Source organism: Lutjanus erythropterus, chromosome 21 (assembly GCF_056507025.1).
Source record: "Lutjanus erythropterus isolate fLutEry1 chromosome 21, fLutEry1.hap2, whole genome shotgun sequence".
Classification (NCBI taxonomy): domain Eukaryota; kingdom Metazoa; phylum Chordata; class Actinopteri; order Lutjaniformes; family Lutjanidae; genus Lutjanus; species Lutjanus erythropterus.
This window is the reverse complement of record NC_139337.1, coordinates 19,019,094-19,039,663: the sequence shown is the minus strand read 5'-3', so window position 1 is coordinate 19,039,663 and position 20,570 is coordinate 19,019,094. Positions and strand designations below refer to the sequence as shown.

The window sequence follows — 20,570 nt, the reverse complement described above, 5'->3', positions numbered from 1 at the left end:
CTTTAATAATGTATTCACCTTTTGAACCTGTTTTTTCTTCTGTAATTTCTGCTTTACAAGGCTGAAGCTGCTATCTGTTTCTCAAGAAGTCATACAAATCACATTAGCTGGCAGGAAATGCGTGCAAAATTGCTGGAAGAATCAGTTTTAAATGGTGACATCAATCTTTACGCTTGTGACAGCATCCAGTTTCCCAGAAAATGCACAACAAGGTTGCTTTTAAAATTTTCAGACCCCTCCTTGCCCTTTACTTATAATGGCCCTTTGATATTCTGTTTTATTTTTATTCATTTTTATTCAATAATCTAACAATTTTCTCAATTTAATTAATTAATTAATAAGTTTGTGTCTGACTAACAGCCCCAAACCTGCAAATATTCAAAGAAAATCAGCAAATCATCACCAAGACACCATTATTGAAGAATATTTGCCAGATCTTCAGTATTTTTCCCCAGGGTTGATTTTGTCACTGAATGCAAATTACATGCTATTTTTTTTTAATTAGTAACCCAATCTAGTGGATTACAAAAATGTAATCTAATCTGAATACTTAGAATACTTGAATATTCTTGTTATCTCCCTAATAGAGCATTGATTATCATGAAAAAAAGATTCAGTTGTTTTTATTTAATGTTTTAAAGATGCAATCAAGAAGGCAATCAAGTAATCCTTGATTGTGAAACTAGAATCTAATTGCACATTTTTCCAAATGTAATATGGGTTTATGACATGTAATCTATTACTACCCAACCCTGTGTCTCTCCCATGCACAGACTCTCATGCGTGGAAAGAAATGTCGGACATTAGTTGTAAAGTCCCAGTATGCCATCATTGTCTTTTATGTCTAAACTGCCCCTCTTTATGACATAGTCACATACATGTGTACTTTATTCATGGCTAAATCAATTATATATGTCAAACTGACAGCTGTGTAACAAATGCAGGCTGTGGTTCCCCCCCTTGTTCAGGAATAGAACTGCCTTTTCAATAATGAAACTCCCTTTCCTTTTCTAATGGACTAAACCCAATCTCCAGTCTAAATATTCACTGCTCCCTTTCCCTGCTTTGATGATTGTCTGTCATCTCCTTCAGACTGTTTTTGTCTACCAACACACCTGGGAGAGTAAAGCTTAGATCTAAGTATAGCAAGTCCTCTCATTGAACCTCTTCCTGTAAGATGCTGGCCCATCTATTTCAGTCTGTTATACAATACTATCACAGCATCACTGCCTGAAGCATGTTACTAACCCCCTAAAAACATCTCTAGCTCGCAGTTTTCTGCTATTATTCGTCACTTAAATAGGGCTACGTGTGTACAAAATCCCCACAGGCCTTGAGATGAATTTAAAGCCCTAATAATTTTGACAAGGAATGGGACCCAGTTGCATGAAAAAAAAAAACGTTAAGCTCTTCAGCAACGCCCAACCGTAGCCCCGCCTCCTCCATTCGCAACACCGCTTTCGAGCTGGGGAGTCTCCCTGTCAATCATTCCGCTCGAGAGAGCCCATTGGTTTATATGAACGCCCATCATCTGTTAAAGCCCCTGCTCTGACATTTAATTGGTGGTTGCGGCCGGTGGGCGTGTCCCTGTCCTCAAAGGATTTTTCCCCGGAGTGGCCAGACGGGCTGGGGGACACAGGATGGAAGAGCTAATAGGAGTACCTAACGGGACATGCGGACGGGCTGAATTCTTCTAATATTTCAAGTGCTGGTGAGGGCCTTATGATACTTATTACAACGACTAATAACACCTTTTGTATAAATGGTGAAATGTGTGTGGTCATTTCTGTTAACTGTAGTCTCATTTGTCCAAACTAAGAACTCGACCACTGGACATAAGCTAGCTAACCAAGTGGTCAGTTGGAGCGGACCCCCAGTTGAGGATAATAAACGCACTCTCTGTAGCCGAAACCTGCCTTAGAAATTACATATTGTTTACGCTGCTGGGTAACTTTGACCAGATAATTGATGTTGGCTGTACACCGGCGTGTTTAATCACTTTATTAGGCACCTAAACAGAAATCGGCTTGTTAAATTTATGATTTAAACCGGCTGAAATTTACGGGAACCGAGGTAGATGAACAGATGTGGGTCAGTCCATCAGTAACGGGAAGCGACGGTGCGGAACAGTGATTGATCGCGGTTGCCATTAGTTTACGCCTGTGTGTATATGTGTGTGTGTTTCTGTGAATGTGCCTGTCCGTGCGTGTGTATCAGCCTGTGGGAAAGAGAGAAAGGGAGTGTGTGAAGAAATTGGAAATTTTAGTATAGTTGGAATAACTTTAACATGACATTTATGTGATAACATTTAAAAATTAGTCAACCTGGATTACAAATAACGTGTTGAATATTTAAATTTAAAAAAATTAATAAAGTGTCTATCTATCTATCTATCTATCTTAGAGCTGCAGTGATGGTCGATTAATTGATTAGTTGTCAACTATTAGATTAAACATAAACTATTTTAGTAATCACTAAAAAAGGAAGGAAAAAATGTCCAAAGCTTATAATTTCATCAGTTCAAATGTGAATATTTTCTTGTTTTTTTGTCCTCCAACTGAATATCTTTGAGTTGTAGACAAAACAAGACATCTTATCTATCTATCTATCTATCTATCTATCTATCTATCTATCTATCTATTATAACGACAGTTTACCTTATACTCATTGCATATATAGTACCAATGTCAAGGCTTAACCTATGTATTTCAATCAATTAATTGACCACATTTTAGATGAATCTCAAACTTAATGATACTTAATCTGATTAGCAGCCAAAAGAACTTTGAATATTAATTTTATGTCAAAAGGAGGAAAGCAAATCATTTTGTAACTGCCAAGTTGAAACCATGTACTGTGTACTTTTTTTTTTTTTTTACTTGTCTGATTAACAATTTTTTTAATCAGTTTGTTGATGAACAACAGAATGAATCTGCTTTTTAAGACCATTGTATCAACATCAGGATTATGACAACTTTGGGTCATGTTTGCATTAAAAAGTCAGGCATTTGAATAAATGTAATCCTGCAGATTTACTCAACAGATTAAGGCTGGGTGGTATGGTAAAAGCCATTGAATATTTTGAGAGATCTTGATGTATATGACAATATGGCAAAAGTATGGAAAATCACATTAAATAATTTAATTTATGTTCAAAACAATCAAACAAACTCTTTTTATGTGCAAAATAGCACTTCAGCCACAAATTTTGTTCAGTTTGTTCTGAATCATTACATTTCTATAATGATAGGATGATCAGATTATATCATCATGTTATTATTTAGTCAGTAAACTTTATTATTCAATTTATGGTTGCAACTAATTATTATTTTAATCATCAACTAATCTGTCAAGCATTTTCTCAATTTATCAGATAGCTATTTGTTCCATATAAGGTTCATCACTGATTCCCAAAGCCCTAGATGACTTTCTCAAATGTCTTGTTTTTTCCACAACCCAAAGATGTTCGGTTTACTGTCAGAGCAGTAAAGAAATAAGAGAATATTTACATTTGAGATGCTAAAATCAGATTTTTTTAAAAAGAAAAAACAATTAATTCATTATTGGCAATTAATTTAATAGTTGACAGCTTATCTATGAATTGGCTAATTGTTGCAGCTCTAACTGAGTAACTCCTCAGCCTTCACAGATATTTTGTCTTTTTACAACAAAAAAGAAGATTTACATCATGGCCATCCTCAGTTGGCTACTAAGTACCCTGTCTTCAGTAGATACTTTTACCCAGAGTTCCTCACAGGCACAGTACCATGAATGTTTCACAAGTGTGGGTGCCCCTGAGTAATTCTGGGATGTTCTTGGACAGGTCCAGCATCACAGCAGAAATTTTTTACGTCATATTTAGGGCAGTGTGACCTGACGTAATCCAGACTGCATTATTCATAACATCAGAACAAGCAAAACAGCCTGCAACACAAGAAGCTGTACTCGGCTCATAAATTGGTAATGACTCCCCCTTTCAGTCTTAATGGACTTCTCACATCTGTAGTAAAGGCCTCTTCAATCTCTGTGTGTCGGCGTAGAGATGTGGGTGTCTTGCAGGAGTCACAGGGGAAGTGTTTTTGACCCTACACGCAGCCTGAATGTCACCTCTTCAGAAGATCAAAGACATTTTTGCTTCTGATAGGACTGTTAACATTCTGCTAATGGGACATTTGAGAGGCTACCTGGTGTGTTTGTGTGTGTTTGTATGCCTGAATGCCTGAGTATGCATGCTGGGTTGTAATAAATTAAGCATCCAAACACGACAAAAAGGAAGAGTGAGAATTTATGTTTGAAGGCATAAGCTAATGTGCTCCTCTATGGTGTTGCGGGTGAGATGGGCTCATGTTTGGGCATTACTCTCCCTTTCTTGCCCCTGTCTTTCTCCCCCAAGTGAGTGGAGGATGAAGGAGGAGGAGCGCTCGCTTGCTACGCTTTCATTGCAAGAGTACAGGGGGCCTTAAAGAAGGTCGAAGAGGAGGAGGAGGAGGAGGAGGGGGAGGATGCATGGGAGAGCTAGCGCTGTTGCCGTGTGAACGGAGCTCTATTGTCCCGGGAACCTTTCAGTGGCTTCCCCGAGGTCCCTCTTCCGACCCCTCCCCCCACCCAATACACTCTTTCTCCCCTCACATAAACACATAAACACACACACATACTTTGCCCACCTCTTAATGTTGCACACAACCTTTTCTGTCTGTCTCGCACACTGTCTCATTCACTGTCTCTTCTCCCACTTGGTGTCTCTCTCATGCACCCTCCTGTGCTTCCACTTTCCCCTCGTTTCTCACAAGCAGACAAGGCCCATCCCTCCTCCTCTTCCTCCTCCTCCTGCTCGCCCCCAGTCGCTCATTATTTCGCCTCATTGATGTGATTGTCATGCCAGCCAGACAGTAAAAGCAAAAACATGCAATCTTCTCATTTGCATCGCCTCCTTCCCATCCTGCCCTATCCTATGAGAAGCACAGTGTTTCTAAAATGTTTATGCTAAATCCAAGCAGCTCTTTTGCTCCAAACCACCAGACCTCATCGACTGTATTCACTGTCCTTTGTGGCAGCACATGATGGTGTAATTTTACCCTTTTGTTTTCTCTTATTGGTGCGAGGCTGTTGGGGATTGCAGGGGGTCTCTAGCTGAGAAAACAGGGCCAGTTGAGGACTCCACTGGTGGGAATTGTCCTCAAATAACAGAAGTGTCTCTTTTCTGTCTTGGACAGCTGCAATGACACGATCTGTAATTACAGTAGTTTCCTGCTGACACACTGATAGCACAGAACTGCTACTTTCTCTGTTGGTGATTTATTGTATTGAAGATATGACCTCATCTTTCTGTTTGGTTTCTCATAAGCTTGTTAAAAGTATGGAAGTATCAAGGCATTAACAATACATGTTTAAAATGATACTACGTCTGTTAATTGTAATGTCAAAAGCACTATTTAACTATTTAAAAAATCATATATAAAAGCTCATTCAAGACCTCAGTTCAGTTCAGTCTTTCTTGTCCTGCCTGAAATTTGGTGTGCAGCATAGCAAAACCAGACAGTGCATAGTGTTTTCTCTTTGCTGAGGTATGGGGCTGCAACTAACCGTTACTGTCACAATTAATTGTTTAGTTGTCAAAAAAGTTAGAAATGCGCATCACAATTTCCCAGAGCTCAGAGTGACACCTTTAAGTTATTTCTTTTAACCAACCAACAGTCCAAACCCCCCAAAAATCAGCAAATAATTAAATTTAAGAAGCTGAAACCAGCAAATGCACTCTCAGAAAAAAAGCATTCCATAATGGTTCTTCCTGAGGTTCTACCCAAAACTATTCTAAAGAACCCTTTTTTGAAGAAAGGGTTCGTCAAGTGTTCTTTGTAAGGATAAGGGTTCCATTAAGAACCCTTTTTGGAAGAAAGAGGTCTTCAAGGATTATTGAAATAGTAGGGAGTTCTGGGTGAAACCTTTCACTGATGGTTCTAGGTGTAGCACTTTATGTTGGGTTCTAGGTAACACTGTCTGAGAGGGTTCCCAGTGAAACCTTTAGAATAGGTTCTACCAAGAACCAAAAACGGGAATGGGGGAAAGCTGAAGAAGTCTTTATGGTTCTAGTTAGTGCATTTAAAGAGTTACTGAGCATCATTTTTTAATACTAGTATTGTATCAAAGTTTAATGTTCTGGTATTGCAACTCTGTCTAGTCTCTCATGACATAATTATTCACAAAGAATAAAAGATAAATATTTTAAGCCACTGAGAAGGCTTTTATTTTGTAGTTGAGATGGGTTAACAAGGATTGTAAAAGTTATTTCCCATCAAATTAAATCTCTTGTGATCATAGATAAATATCTGCAAGGTCCAACAAATCTGAGTTGTATTTCTAGTACCTGTCAGCTATTATTAGCCTCCTGTCTCGCTGCCAGAGCTCCTGTGTCTCTTCAACCTGCTTTCCTCTGAAGTGATGTTTTTTTTGGCATAGATGCACAGTAAAAAGTCTGGAACTGCAATTAAGAGTGAAACATTTGATTGACGAATCTAAAAATTGTGTGAGATAGTTTTGAAAGGGGTGTGAGCTTGTTTCCATCTGTCTCCCCTGTCCGTCCGTCTGTCTTCCCGGTTTGCTTCTTGAGCCATAGTTATATTGTTCTGGCCAAGTGTTTGGACAGGAAGGAGAGATGTGACACAGGGAGGACCAGGAAACAGAAGCCAGGCTGAGGCCGCAAAAACAGGAAGCAGGAAGAAGCTCTGATAAGATGGCCGCTCTGATGCACCCTGGGATTTCTCCTGTTTTGAGTAATTGTCTGTAGTCCTTTGAACTACAGAGAGTTTAGAGTGTCTGATCACAAGTTCAGAGTTCTTACGCGGGACAAATGTGTCTTACACAGGAGAAAGTGGTGAAGCTCTTGGTATCTTTGGTGTGCTCCATCTTTTCCTGCATTTTTGGTGTTTGTCTGACCATGAATCTCTGTTTGTGTCAGGATTCCAGCTGGGCCAGTGACAAGCTGGCCTGGGATTAGCTGGCACCCTGTATCTTCCCATCCCTAATGCTTTAATCTCTCTGCTGGTCGCCACAAGTCTTCTGGCTTTGGAACACTGTTGGTCATCACTGTTGGTTCTGTGGCCCCCGGCTCAGCCATGCTTTCTTTGTTTTATACATACAGCATACAACATACTGTATGTACAGATGGTGGACAGAAATATAGACACACTTTACTAGGGCTAAAACTATCAAGTATCATTTTCTTTGATTAATCGATTAGTTGTTATGTCCATAAAATGTCAGAAAATAGTGAAAGATTTTAACCACTATTTCCCAAAGCCCAAGAGGACATCCTCAAACATCTTTTTTTATCCACAAAGATTTACTGTCACACAGAACCAAAGAAACCAGAAAATATTCACATTCAACAAGCTGGAATCAGATAATTCTGACTTTTCTATCATCTGATACCTTTTTTTCCCAAGTTTATTTGATACCCATCATATGAATGGAAGTATCCCAGAAATAATCATTCCACATTTTATGCATTTGTCTTTATCAGATGATACAGGCATGTAGTGTAGCCATACTTTGAAATGTTTTGGTGTCATCTCTGCACTCTGAGCCATGAATTCTGTCAAATACACTGTGCTCAACTTCATCACACCACAGACTGTACGGGTTGTAGCTGTTGCTGTTGCGGGCCAATCACACATCACATAAATTCCCAAATGCTTGCAGTAACTTGACTGCGAGCAAAACCATTAAAATAGTAAGTTTTTTCTAGATTTGTGTACAAAAAAGATCGAATGCTGGCAAGATTGGAAATAAACATTTTAAATTGTGAACATCTACCAGCCACTGACAGATAAATGTTAAAATTCACCAGCCACCGAATAGTAAATCATTATTTAGTGTCTGAAATCTACCAACCACTTTCATATTTTAGCAGCATTTGGCTAGTAATTTCCCACCCTGTCAGGTAACGTTACTGAAGACTCTGCAATGGTAATCTGTATTGGAATATTTGGTAGATACCTTAAAGATATCGAATACAGATACCCAGCTCAAGTGATGACCAAGCAGCTTGTCAAATAAATTTAGAAAATGTGATAATCACTTCTCAACATTTAAGACCAGGGAAAGATGGTATTTATTAAACTAAAGCCAAAATGATTAGTCAGTTAGGTTCAATCCCATTTCAAAATTATTTGAGGATTATTTTAATTATCATTCAAGTATGAATGTTTGCCCATTTTCTTTCTTGTCTTCTATGATAGTAGAACATGATTATCTTTGAATTTTGGACTGTGGGTCAGACTCAACTGTAATTTCAATATGTCAGATTGGGCTTCTGGAAACTGTGATCGTGTCTTTACTATTTTCTGACATTTTATATTAATTAGTTGTCAATAAATTGAGAAAATCATCAATTAATAATAAAAAATATATGAGTCTCAAACTTAAAGTATATACACATAACTGAAGCCACATACAATATCTAGCCTCTTATTGCATTCTTTGTTATGTTGATAAATGTTTCTCCCAGCTCTGTGACAGATGTGTACAGTGGTGTGTCCACAGCCGGTTGGTTGGATACAGTTGGCCAACATCTGGTCTGCTGATTTCTAAAACAAACATGCACTGATGATGTTTTGTTTTGTTTTTTTTTGCCTACAATAAACAAGAACACTATTTACCCATGAGTGTCCATATTTTGTTTGTTTTGGATCCTTACCACTGCTGTCCACCCGACACATTAATCAAGATTGGTAGTTGTGTGTGCTGCTATTTTTCATCATATCTGCTCTCTTTTTAATCACAGGCAGTCTCTCTAGCCAGGCTACCACAGTCTAAAACAGTGTGTTCTGTTCCCCTGTGTGCTTCTCTGCAGTTTGTGTCGGTGTGAGGCCTCGCCATGCCACTGGTGAAGAGGAACATCGAGCCCCGTCACCTCTGCCGAGGGGAGCTCCCCGAGGGCATCGGCAGCGAGCTGGAGTGTGTGATGAACAACACGCTCTCTGCCATCATCCGTCAGCTCAGCAGCCTGAGTAAGACGCATACTCACACAGACACACACGCACAAAGTGTAGCCTCTGCTGCTGAAAGCTTTAAATTTAGAACAAAAACACAAACAGAGATTTTTGTCTGAGATTAAAAACAGATCGAAACTACGTCGTCCTCAGGCTATAACCCCAGCAACTTCAGTATGACGATCGTCTGCGCTGTGTATAGCCTCTTTGTGGCAGGACAAGATCACATGCTTTCATCATTAATCCTGAAGCTGTGATTGATTTGGGGTTGTCATGGTAACAGGGCCTGGGGTCACTGGGCTAGCAGCAGACTTACAGCGGCCTCGTACTGAAACATGGAGGGTTGAAATGTAATCCTTTTAGAAAGCTCAGCGAATGTGAACTTATCTGGACAGCTGTGTACAGATAGACGACGTGAGTGTGTGTATGTGTGTTTCGGTGTGCTTTTTTATGCACTGTAAAAAATATTTTTAATTAAAAAAGGTTGTATCTGGGCTGTTTTAAAATATTAAGTTTAGTGAATTTGAAAAGACAAGTTTCAAACAAACAGACTTTTCTAGTGAGATAAACTTGCTATTAATTCAGTTGTACTTGAGAAAACATGTTCAATAAGTTTAAGATATTAAGCATAACCATCAACTCTACAGTCACACTGATGGATTTTTCTAAAAAGAATTGATGTGTTTTTTTTAATGTTCTAGGAATGAGGTTCATCATTTGGCACAAAGAAATTACAGCTGCAGCTGTTCCTGTTGGAGCTACTTTGTTCCAACTGCCCCCAGTGTAAATGTGAAGTGTACAGGGGTAGGGACTGAATTCAGTACTAACCTTCGTCATGGTTCACAGTGTTTCATTAATGTGAAAACAAGCAACCATGACTCATCTTAAAGTATATTAAAGACACACACAATCTAAAAAGTAACTCTGGGGATGTATTACTACCACTTAATTAAATGCATGGTTGCATGATATAACTTCTAATTTATTGATTTAGTGTCTTTTTAAGACACAAACATTATTTTGAGTTATTTTGATATAATAATGTGGGAATTACATCAAGTTTCTGCATTTTTTAAAACTAAATTCAAATTGTGATAATTTCTTGATAACTTTCATTTTCTCCACCCTGAGTTCAGGATTTCAAATGTCCTTCTAACAAGTTAAACGCATCTCTTAAAAACATTTTTTAAACGGTTGCTTAAAAACCTGTGTTCACAATTATGGTATTTAAGTACATAACATTTAAAATTGATTTTTTATAATGTGGAAAAACTAGTTGGAATAACTTATTTTTTTAGGAGTAGTCAACTTAAAAACTTAATTCCCCTATCTCTATGCAGTTTTTTGAACATAATTTCATTTAAGTGAGATTCAAATGGTATGGTTGTTTTCATTAAGTTTTCACCATATTTCTTTTCTTTAATCTATAAAAAAAGTCATCTTAAAGAAAGTATGCTGAAAAGTTTGCTAATTGCTGATCATGTTTCTATAGAAACGTAATTTAACAAGCTGACATAACTGTGCATTACATACATTGAACTCATCACTTCAGGTCTAAAAACCTCAAGTTAGAAGAACTCATGTTAATAAGTTCCTAAGTGTTCTGAAAAGAAATAGAAAAGACATTTTAAGTTTAATTTGTTTGAATAAATACATTTTGTATATGTATGTTGAATTAATAAGAAAATGTTAGTTGATTACAGATTACTGATTACTGACAGTGAATGACTGGATGGGTGTGTGCTAACTGTGTTTGTGAGCAGAGCTGTTTTATATTGTTTGTTATGCTCACTGTAAATGTATTTGACAGACTTATTACAGTATCAAGGCTATATATCTTCCCATCCATCTTCCATTCTCATGTCCTTGTTTCATAACCCATCAACAGTGTGTTATGTGTTGTCATTTGACCGTTACACTTCGCTTATTTATCCTCAGCTGCACCCATTTTCCCTTTCTCATGCAGAAAGCGTTGAAAGTTCATTCTGAATCTCAGCAGCATGAATTTGAAACAGGCCCTTTTGCTGTTAACCCTCCACTTGTTGACCCAGTCATGTCCATTCTCCGTCTGTCTCTTATTGTGTCAAGTTCCTGCGTTGGGAGTGGGCCTTTCAGCAGCAGCTGTGGGTCTATATATAAATGCCCATGCAAGACTGGAGTGGTGTATCTACAGACTACATACACTTTGCATGTCTGTGTGCACATGTGTGTGTTTAAGTGAACCATAAGAATCCTCGGGAGAGGTCAGAGGTTGACTGGGCTCAGCATGCCGGATCTGTGATTCTTCCTTCCTCTAAATATTTTTCCTGCAGCCCATCCTGTCAGCAGGAGACACAAATAGCCTTTAGTGTGTATTTGTGTGGGTTTGCCGTCCCACCTTTTTACACGGTGATCTATAATTAAACAATGCTAGAGGCGTGCTGAAGCTACTCTGGCTGTTTTTTAACCTGTTCACATCCAGTAGAGGATTTTTTTTATCCAAGTCTTCCCATGTCAATACTGCCCAGTGTAGCTGTCTTATAGTAAAAAGGCTTTTACACACATTAGCCCTGGGCTAAAACCCCCAGAGTCTAGAGTTTATAGCTCCATTAACCCTGAGCTAACAGTCGTTTGTCACACTAACAACTTTTTGGGTTACTTCCTCCCTTGGCCATTACTGAACCTCATTCCAGAGCAGAGTCATCCTTACTTTTCATGTTATTATTCCCCAAAACACAGGGTTAAGAACACATGTGTGAATTGGGGTTAGAACCAAAACAACAAAATGTTTGTCATCCAATCAAATGGCAAATATTCTGTGATCCGTTCTGAAGATGTGAAGGATAGAATACACAGTATTTGGATATTTAGTATATTTTGTATGTTTTAATGGTGTGTTGTGATATGTATCATGCACATGTGTATATTTGAGATATATATATATATGTATATGAACATCTGGAGGGTTGCCATGGGTAAATAAATATGGATGTGGTTAAGTTAACTTTTCCTCTTGTAAACAAGGGATTAGGAGTGTGAAATGTACCAATATTCTACTTTCAATTAACATGAACACTAGAATAATGGCAATGTGATGTGTACGATTTCTGCAGTCAGTGCAGGTTAATTTATTCATGAGGAATGTTGCTATATGGAGCTGTATAAGATGCCATTTCCTGCACAGACTCACTAGACTTCACGTTGTGTCACATTACCACTGTATTGATCAGACTGAAGTCTCTGTTGGGATTTACTTGGCTCCAGATAATGATTACAAGTCTCCCTCTTTTCTCTCAAATTTCCCGTCTCTGTCTCTTTCTGCTATTGCTTTCCAGGTAAACATGCAGAGGACATATTTGGCGAGCTGTTCAACGAGGCCAACACCTTCTATCTGCGTGCCAACTCTCTCCAGGACCGCATTGACCGGCTGGCCGTGAAGGTCACACAGCTGGACTCCACCGTAGAAGAAGGTGGGTCTGATGTTAGAGGCCTCAGAGGGAAAACATAGCAAATCATCACTCATTGTCCATTGTTTATTTGTTTCTTCCTTTCTCACTCTTCCTGACTCCAGTAAACCAATCATTTCACCACTCATTTGTCCTTTTCTCTTCCTCCTTTTATGTTCTCAGTTTCTTTGCAAGACATTAACATGAGGAAGGCCTTCAAGAGCTCCACCACTCAGGACCAGCAGGTGGTGTCCAAGAGCAGTGTGCCCAATCCTGTCCGAGAGATGTACAATGTGAGCGACAAGCCTCCGCCTCTCAACATCCTCTCAACTTACAGGTTGGTGTTGTTGATGCACAAACACACACTCACCAAACACTCAGACCTTTAGTGTGCTCATCACACACGCATTTTCTTGATTTAGTAAGTTGCTTGTCCTCAAAATAATTTAATAGTCAAATTATATCACAATCTTGAATGCTAGTCTGTTATTAGTCTCTAAGACGGTTGGAGCAAATAATGATACCAAAAAGTAAATTCAAGAATTTACTACCATATCAACAATCATTGGGCCTTACGCAAGAACATTTTCATATTCTTGTATTAAATTTTTCTTACTTTTTCTTGTACAAGGGGCTCATATGAACACACCATGTCAGATTCAACAAACGCTCATAACTTCAGAAAACCATGTAAATTATCTGCCTGTGTGTATTTGACTGCACATGCATGAGACTAAATTAGCATAATTAATACTATATACAGCTGCACTTCCAGCCCCATATGCCAGGAAGTGTTCATTCATGAAAACTGTATCAAACAGAAAAAAGAATAATTTTATGAGTGTGGAGTGTGGATTAAAAAACCTATATTAAAATGACTTAAAAGAAAAAAAAAAAACAACTCACCACAGTAAAGGGCGATCAATGACTGCAGTGAGAGGAGAGGGTTAAGGGGAAGTTTTAATCACAGAGATAAAAGACAGAATAAATGAGGATGTTCGCCTGGACAGACTCCATAAACTTGCATGTGCAGATATACAACCAATACACCTGACAGCAGGTATTATAGATCATTGAATTACTGATGATAGGCTTTATATGTAAATTTATAATTATATTATAATGTGAAATGCAGTCAAACATTATAATGTCGACATAATTATGAAGTGCAATTTATTTTTCAACCTCAAAATGTCTTCAAGTTAATGAAATAAAAAGTCATTAGTGAAAAACTTTGGTCTGGATAACAGCAGACTGACTGCACTTGACTCTACAACAGGTCGGGACCACTTGTAAATTGTGCTTGTATCTGAAAGAAAATTCAAAACAGAAAATCGGTGGATACCAGAAGTTCTCTTAAATCTGTTCATACGAGTGGTTCTTGCATGAGGCCCCTTGCCTTGGTGAGCTCACTTGAAGACAAAAAAAGACAAAAATAGTCAAATCACTCCCTCATAGAGCATAACACATTAAATCAAGTATAAAACATATCCACCCCGTACAGTAATTATAAAACAATGAGTAAAATAAAATCCAACACATAGGAATGCCGTAAGTAAAACACTGGCACCTGTAGGGAAATTAGCAGCAACACAAAGATAGGCACATTACATAAAGCGCTTCAAGTGCCTTAAAAACATCTGCCCTATTGCACAAATAATTTAAACTGCTGAGTGGCCTGCAGCAGTATGTTTGAAGACAGCTTCAGGATATGTGCTACTCCGGAACTTGAAGATATTTAAATGAAAATGGGTTGTATGGGATTTCATTGCCAAAACAGTAGTCACAACTCCCATTGGCACATACAGGTTCTGACCCATGACAGGCAACGTCAAGTGTAAATTAAGTTAACTAATAAGTTTGAACTCATGGTCCTGATAATTGTTTCTTTGTTACAGTTAGGCAAACCCAGGATGCTTGGTTACAAACCATTACAAACTATTCTATGCATAGTAAAACTAAGGCTATACTAGACAAAAACTTCAAACTTTGCAAATCTTCTGCAGGTGTTTCACCATCTGTCACCTGGCAGAGATCTGCACTCTACTGGATACACTCTTCTAGTTTAAGCTTTAACATGTTAACCTTGTTTATTTTTCTTCATATGAAACAAACAAAGCTGTTTTAACAGAATGTAGTTTTATGATGTGAAAGACAAAACAAACTTTGGATCAGATATTAAATTTGACCACTTATATTTATTTAAACAATATCTTCTACTTGACAACTTTTGACAGTAATACTTAAAGTCACCCGCTGTTCTTCATTTGATTCTGGCTCATTTCTGACCTACATTCACAGTGAAACAGCACATTTGGTACTATTTCCTGCTGCCATTTGGTGGCTGCTTTTATTCAGTGTGCTTTCCAGTACTTTGGCTGCATTACATATTTAGCATGGCTGTCTCCAGTGGGAATCTAACTCCTGGCCCTGACTACATAGCACACTTTACTCTCTCTGTCTCCAGTCTTTCTGTCTGTCTTTGCCTCTTCACTGTTTCATCCTGTCATTTCCAGTTATGCCATCTGAATGAAAAAAATGCAGAATAATTTCACCCTTCTTCCATCAGCCTCCTCCACTTTTGCAATATTAAGAGCTTTGCATGTTTTATACCCTACTGAGTCTTCCCACAGAGATGCACTGAGCCAAAACATACTACCTTTTTCACTATCTTGTCATTTCTGCCTTAAAAAAGTCAATGTATCGACTCTACTCTTCATATAACCTTTTTGGTGTCTGCTTCAATAGGGATGACCACAAGGAAGCACTTAAGTTCTACACCGATCCCTCCTACTTCTTCGACCTGTGGAAGGAGAAGATGTTGCAGGACACAGAGGACAAGAGGAAGGAGAAAAGGAAGCAGAAGGTACAAGTCTGTCCATGAGGATCACAGAAGCTATGGTTTTATAAACTATTACACATTATTTTTACATACTACTTTGGGGAGATTGCCTGCCAGCATCAGATTGGTTCTGTTCTGTCCAATTTTGTGCACTTTTCCTAGTCACATTTTCTGCAAACATGATGAATTAGAAGGGTCACAATTAGTCAATTAACGATAAGTTGGTCAAAAGAAAATTAGCTGACAATTATTTTTATAATTGATTTATGGTTTCAGTCTTTTTTAAGCAGAAATGTCTAGCATCTGCTGGTTCCAGTGCCTTAAATGTAAGGATTTGCTCCTTTTTTTTGTTATTTATGATAGCAAATGAAGAATCTCTGAGTTTGGGACTGTTGGTTAGAAAAAAGAAGCAATTTGAGGCACCACTTTTGGTTCTGGGAAATTGTTGTGAGCATTTTATAGACTTAAGGACTTATCAATTAACGCTGAAAATAATTGTTAGTTGTAGCCCTATAATAAAGGACCACAAACAGCCCCTAAAGTTGCCATTAATAGTTTAATTTTAGCAAAACAAAATAATACATGCTTTCTTTCTCTGTCTTTCTCAGGAGCAGAGGCGATGTGTGGATGGGACGTTACAGAGGGAGGTGAAGAAGGTCCGAAAGGCGAGGAACCGTCGACAGGAGTGGAACATGATGGCTCTGGATAAAGAACTGAGGCCGGACCATCGACACACCATACACCGGGACAGAGGGGCTTCCTCTGAGGGCTCAATGTCACCAGAGAACAGGTAGGTCACTTAAGTTTACAGATGCTTCTAAAAAAACATATTTGCATGGTTAAATGGATAATTTTTCATGTATCTTCTCTTTCTTTTTCCCACTGTCTTTATCAGGGGTCACGGCCCCGATCAGCACCACTACCCCAACTCCATGAACCACGCCGGTCACGCCCACACCTACTCCGGCCCGCCGCCCAGTGCCCTGGCTGCCCAGATGGCTGCAGGTCATGCCCCCCGTGGTGGAGGTGAACATGACAATAGAGGCAGGACGATGATGGCCTATCAGAGTGGGACACTGGGCCGCGCTCACCACCACCAAGTCCCGCTGCCTCCTCCACCCACTGAGGCCATGAACGGTGGCTCCATGTCCCTTCCTCCAGTGGACTACAGGTACATATACCAGTGTTAATTTCACTGACTAAGAATTTTCATCACATTAATTTCATCAATGACATTTTTTTACTGACAAAAAGGAGAACATAACTAATTAAAAAGTAATTTATGAGAAAAACTATAATGACATCTACTGACACTTTCATCAACAAATAAAAATGGGACGAAAAGATTAAGGAGGGACCAGTTGGGAGGTAAACCAAACTAGTAGGGAGGTTAGTTGCGCACACACAGTTGGATAGCACTGATGTAACCAGGAATTCAACTATAATGCACTTTCTGCATGTCTAAACTGTATAGAAATGTCAGTGTTTGGAAGAAGGAGAAGAATAGACGTGGATACATTTCACATTTGATGTCAATGAAATCAAAACTAAAAAAGGAGAAAAAAAGGAAACAAGACACTTTGTAAACCACATGGAGCGGCAATCACAGATAAAAACACAACAAAGAACTTGAAGTGACATTTGTGAAAAACATATATTTAGCGTATATTTAGAGTTTATTATAGGTTAATTTTTCCCTCAGAAGTATTAGTTTGGAAATACTAGAGAAACATTAAAATAATGCATTACACTTTAACTAAACCCAGTTTGAGTTGAATAAATAGGCTGTAGATTTAGTCGACTAAGCTCTAATGATATTTATAAATGAAATTCACATGACTAAAATATAACTAAAATGTAATGGCAGTGTAGTCAAAAGACTGAAACATAGAAGTCAGAGTATTGTTTTGGTTTTTTGAGCAACAGAACATTACATAAAGACATATTTAAACATGCATCACAAACAGCACATATCCAGCACCAACCACTAGGAGTTGTGGGAGGGGGGTGCAATGTCCATTATCCTTTATAAATCAAATCATATATTCTCATTCACTTAATGCTTATATGTGAATCCATATGTGAACCATAAGTTAATGCTGCCATCTAGTGGGTCAGTGTCTTTATTCTTCAGTCTCAGACCCTGATGACTGTACTCCTGATAGCAAATCTACATACAGAGCAGTGATATTATAGTTTTATATTTTTCATTAGTTGACAATTTTATTTTGTTTTTAATTTTTCATGTCAATTCAGTTTAATGTCAGTTAGTTGTTTGTACTCATTGTAGTTTATTTTTAATTGTTTTAAAGTGTTTAGTTTTTGTTCCCTTCAGTATTAGTTTGAGGTTTTTTTTATTACAGTGTGGGGGTATTTGTCAGGGGGAAGATTTAAGAATGTTCAGAATTGCCTCCTCATGCTTGATGTGTTGACTAATTTGACAGCAACCAAAACTAAAGACATTTCTTGTGTGTTTTTATTTTACTTTAGTGAGTTGTTTAACTGCACAATATTCTTTCAGTTATTTTAGTTTTTTTTATCCTAGGTAACTAAGATGTTTTTTTCACACATATTTTTAGTTTTTAGTTCCTAATGATAACTATAATAACCTTGTAACAGACTGTTCTAGTGTTTGTCAACTCTCTCATAATTCTCTGTCATTTATTTCTCTTGCAGTATGGACGGTTATGCCAACACCGGTCCCCCTCCCCCGCCTCCAGCCCCTCTCATCCCTTCTGCCCAGACTGCCTTCGCTTCACCACCTGGAGGTCCGATGCCTCCTGGGCCAATGGCTGGCGCTGGTGGCTACGCTCCGCCTCCGCCACCTGTATCTGGAGGCCATGCAGCTCCGCCTCCCCCCGGTCCTCCACCGCCTCCCCTTCCAGCTGGTGCCTCCCACATCACAACCCACAAGATGTCCTCCTCTGCCCCCGCTGAGACCAACGTGGTCAACGATGCCCGCAGTGATCTGCTGGCAGCTATACGTATGGGTAAGAACTGCACTGTGTGTGTGTGTGCCAGTATTTGTGCCATAAAGATGTGTAATTTTAATGTATGTATTATATGTATGTAGTATGATAAAAATACAAAACACTGATATCTACATAATCATAAACTGCAACATTGAATCAAATAGGATTTAATGTGGCTTTGATGACACTGATTAACAGAAAAAGAGCGCTTAATGTCAAAATTATCCAAACTTCATAGGGAGTGAATATGTTCTCTAGGCACCGTTTCCAAATTAAAAAGGAAAAAATAAATCTCAAGTCAGGCTGTAACAATACCAGAAAAAACTTCTACACAATACTAAAATAAAGAAACAGTCCTCAAGACCTCTTTCATACCACAACAAAAAGAAAAAAAAAGTCCTAGGCACACAGAAGCTTTCAGGTATTCAGACATACTCCTACATTTAGGAACATTTTAGTCTTGTGACTTTTCACACCTGCCACGGCAGTGCTGGAATAGATGGGGTAAGGGGCAGTCTAGTAGATGCTCGCTGATCTCTTTCTGTCCAACCTGAGTCTGCACTGTCAGTGTTAATGTTACTGCTTTCATTCACAGCACAGCCAGACAGGCATTTTCCCCAAAATGTTATTAGATAGAGAGGTGGGAAATTGGAGGTACAGATTTGTTCCTATTCACACATGACCACATGCAGGAAATGTTCTTCAGCATTCAGGGATGGACTGCATGTAAGAGAAAGTTTCTACGAAACAGCTTTGCAAGTCAACGTTTAAGCATAAAGTCATTTTATTTACATCTAATTTACACTACTTAAAGATTTATGTGTATTTACACAGATTTACAGTGCCAAGCTTGATATTTAACAAAATGCTAGAATACAGAGTGCTCAGGGTTCTTTTTGTGATACTCAGTTTGTTTTTTATTTAAAAAAATGAATCTGTAATCTGAATGAAATAGTCCCAACCCCCACTAGGGGTCACCAAAACATTACAAGGGTCATAAGGCCTTCTTGTTCATGTGGGATGTAACAAAACTTTCTAATACATATATATATACGTATATATATATGTATATACATATATATATATATATATATATATATATATATATATATATATATATATATATATATATATATATATATATATATATATATATAAGTGAGTGGTCATCAGTTTGCTAAGTGATAGAGAAGGGACCCCTCAAGGAGGAAGGTTAGGAACCACTGCTTTACACTGCATTTGAAGAGCCATTGTGCCTGTTGAAAACACAACTTTACATCTCTTATATTCCTGCAGGCATCCAGTTGAAGAAGGTGCAGGAGCAGCAGGAGCAGCAGGCGAAGAGGGAGCCAGTCGGAAACGACGTGGCCACCATCCTGTCTCGACGCATTGCTGTGGAATACTCCGACTCTGAGGACGACTCTGAGCTGGAGGAGAATGACTGGTCAGATTAACATACATAAAAAAAAGGATAACCACTGAAGACACACACACACACACACACACAATAAAACACACAATCAATCAGTCAATCTCACATTCACTTGAAAGAATGCCCACTGTACCACACCCATGACAGGTTGTCACACACTCTTTGTTGCTGAAAACACACACACTCCTACACACAATCACATGCTGTAGGTTGATATAAGCTGAATGGTCCAAAACTGGAAATCTGGGGGTGTATTCAAAGATGCATAAACACTGTAAAGACACTCGTAATATACTGTAACGCTGATCACTCTGAAACATTAACATTCAGTCTGTGAATACACCCCAGTGGCTGTTTCTCTACCTGTTATAACACTATTATAGACACCCTGTGAAGGTGCTTATTTCATGTATAGTCCAAGCTTGAGAGTGTTAGAAATATTAGAAACTTTCCTCTTGAGCTAACCAATGTACTTTGTCTTTTTTAATGTTTTTACTGAAACACTTGCCATAGATCATGAGGTGAGTTTTTAACACAACAATAATAACTGGAAGTGAAGAAGAAGCAGCAGCTGCTGACGGAGTGAATGGAGGAGATAAATGCTGTGTTAAAGATGGATGATATGTAAAAAGTCTTATTGATCATAAATATGAGAATTGATTGAGCCATCTGCGTCTGCAATCGATCACTGCTGTGTGGGAGTGGGAGTGGAAGAGGGAGGGGAGGGGGGGGTCCATGTATATGCTAGTGTGAGCTCTGTAACCTTTGACCCAGAGAAAAATAAAATGATGAATGAAGGATCATGTCTGGGGCTGCCGTGTCTCTTTACTGTCGTCATAGAGACAACACATACCTGGCTTTAAGACTTCAGTTTCCATGGTAACAGTACAGCTAAGAAGGAGGTTGCCA

At 38.5% G+C, this 20,570-nt stretch overlaps 1 protein-coding gene across 1 annotated transcript; it reads left to right on the top strand.

The window, feature by feature from the left end:
• The first annotated feature begins 1,576 nt into the window (after positions 1 to 1,576).
• On the top strand, positions 1,577 to 20,326 carry wasf3b (WASP family member 3b). Its single transcript, XM_084747248.1, has 9 exons — positions 1,577 to 1,711; positions 8,852 to 9,008; positions 12,305 to 12,439; positions 12,599 to 12,752; positions 15,164 to 15,281; positions 15,866 to 16,047; positions 16,153 to 16,428; positions 17,934 to 18,247; positions 19,526 to 20,326. The coding sequence occupies exons 2-9, from the start codon at positions 8,876 to 8,878 to the stop codon at positions 19,681 to 19,683; spliced, it is 1,470 nt and encodes a 489-aa protein (XP_084603374.1). The 5' UTR covers positions 1,577 to 1,711; positions 8,852 to 8,875; the 3' UTR covers positions 19,684 to 20,326.
• The last annotated feature ends 244 nt before the right edge of the window (positions 20,327 to 20,570 follow it).

Coding starts and splice junctions, on each gene's coding strand:
- wasf3b (XM_084747248.1), top strand. CDS start 8,876: ATGCCACTGGTGAAGAGGAACATCGAGCCCCGTCACCTCTGCCGAGGG. Junction 12,753..15,163: donor AACATCCTCTCAACTTACAG/GTTGGTGTTGTT, acceptor CTGCTTCAATAG/GGATGACCACAAGGAAGCAC. Junction 16,429..17,933: donor CTTCCTCCAGTGGACTACAG/GTACATATACCA, acceptor TTTCTCTTGCAG/TATGGACGGTTATGCCAACA.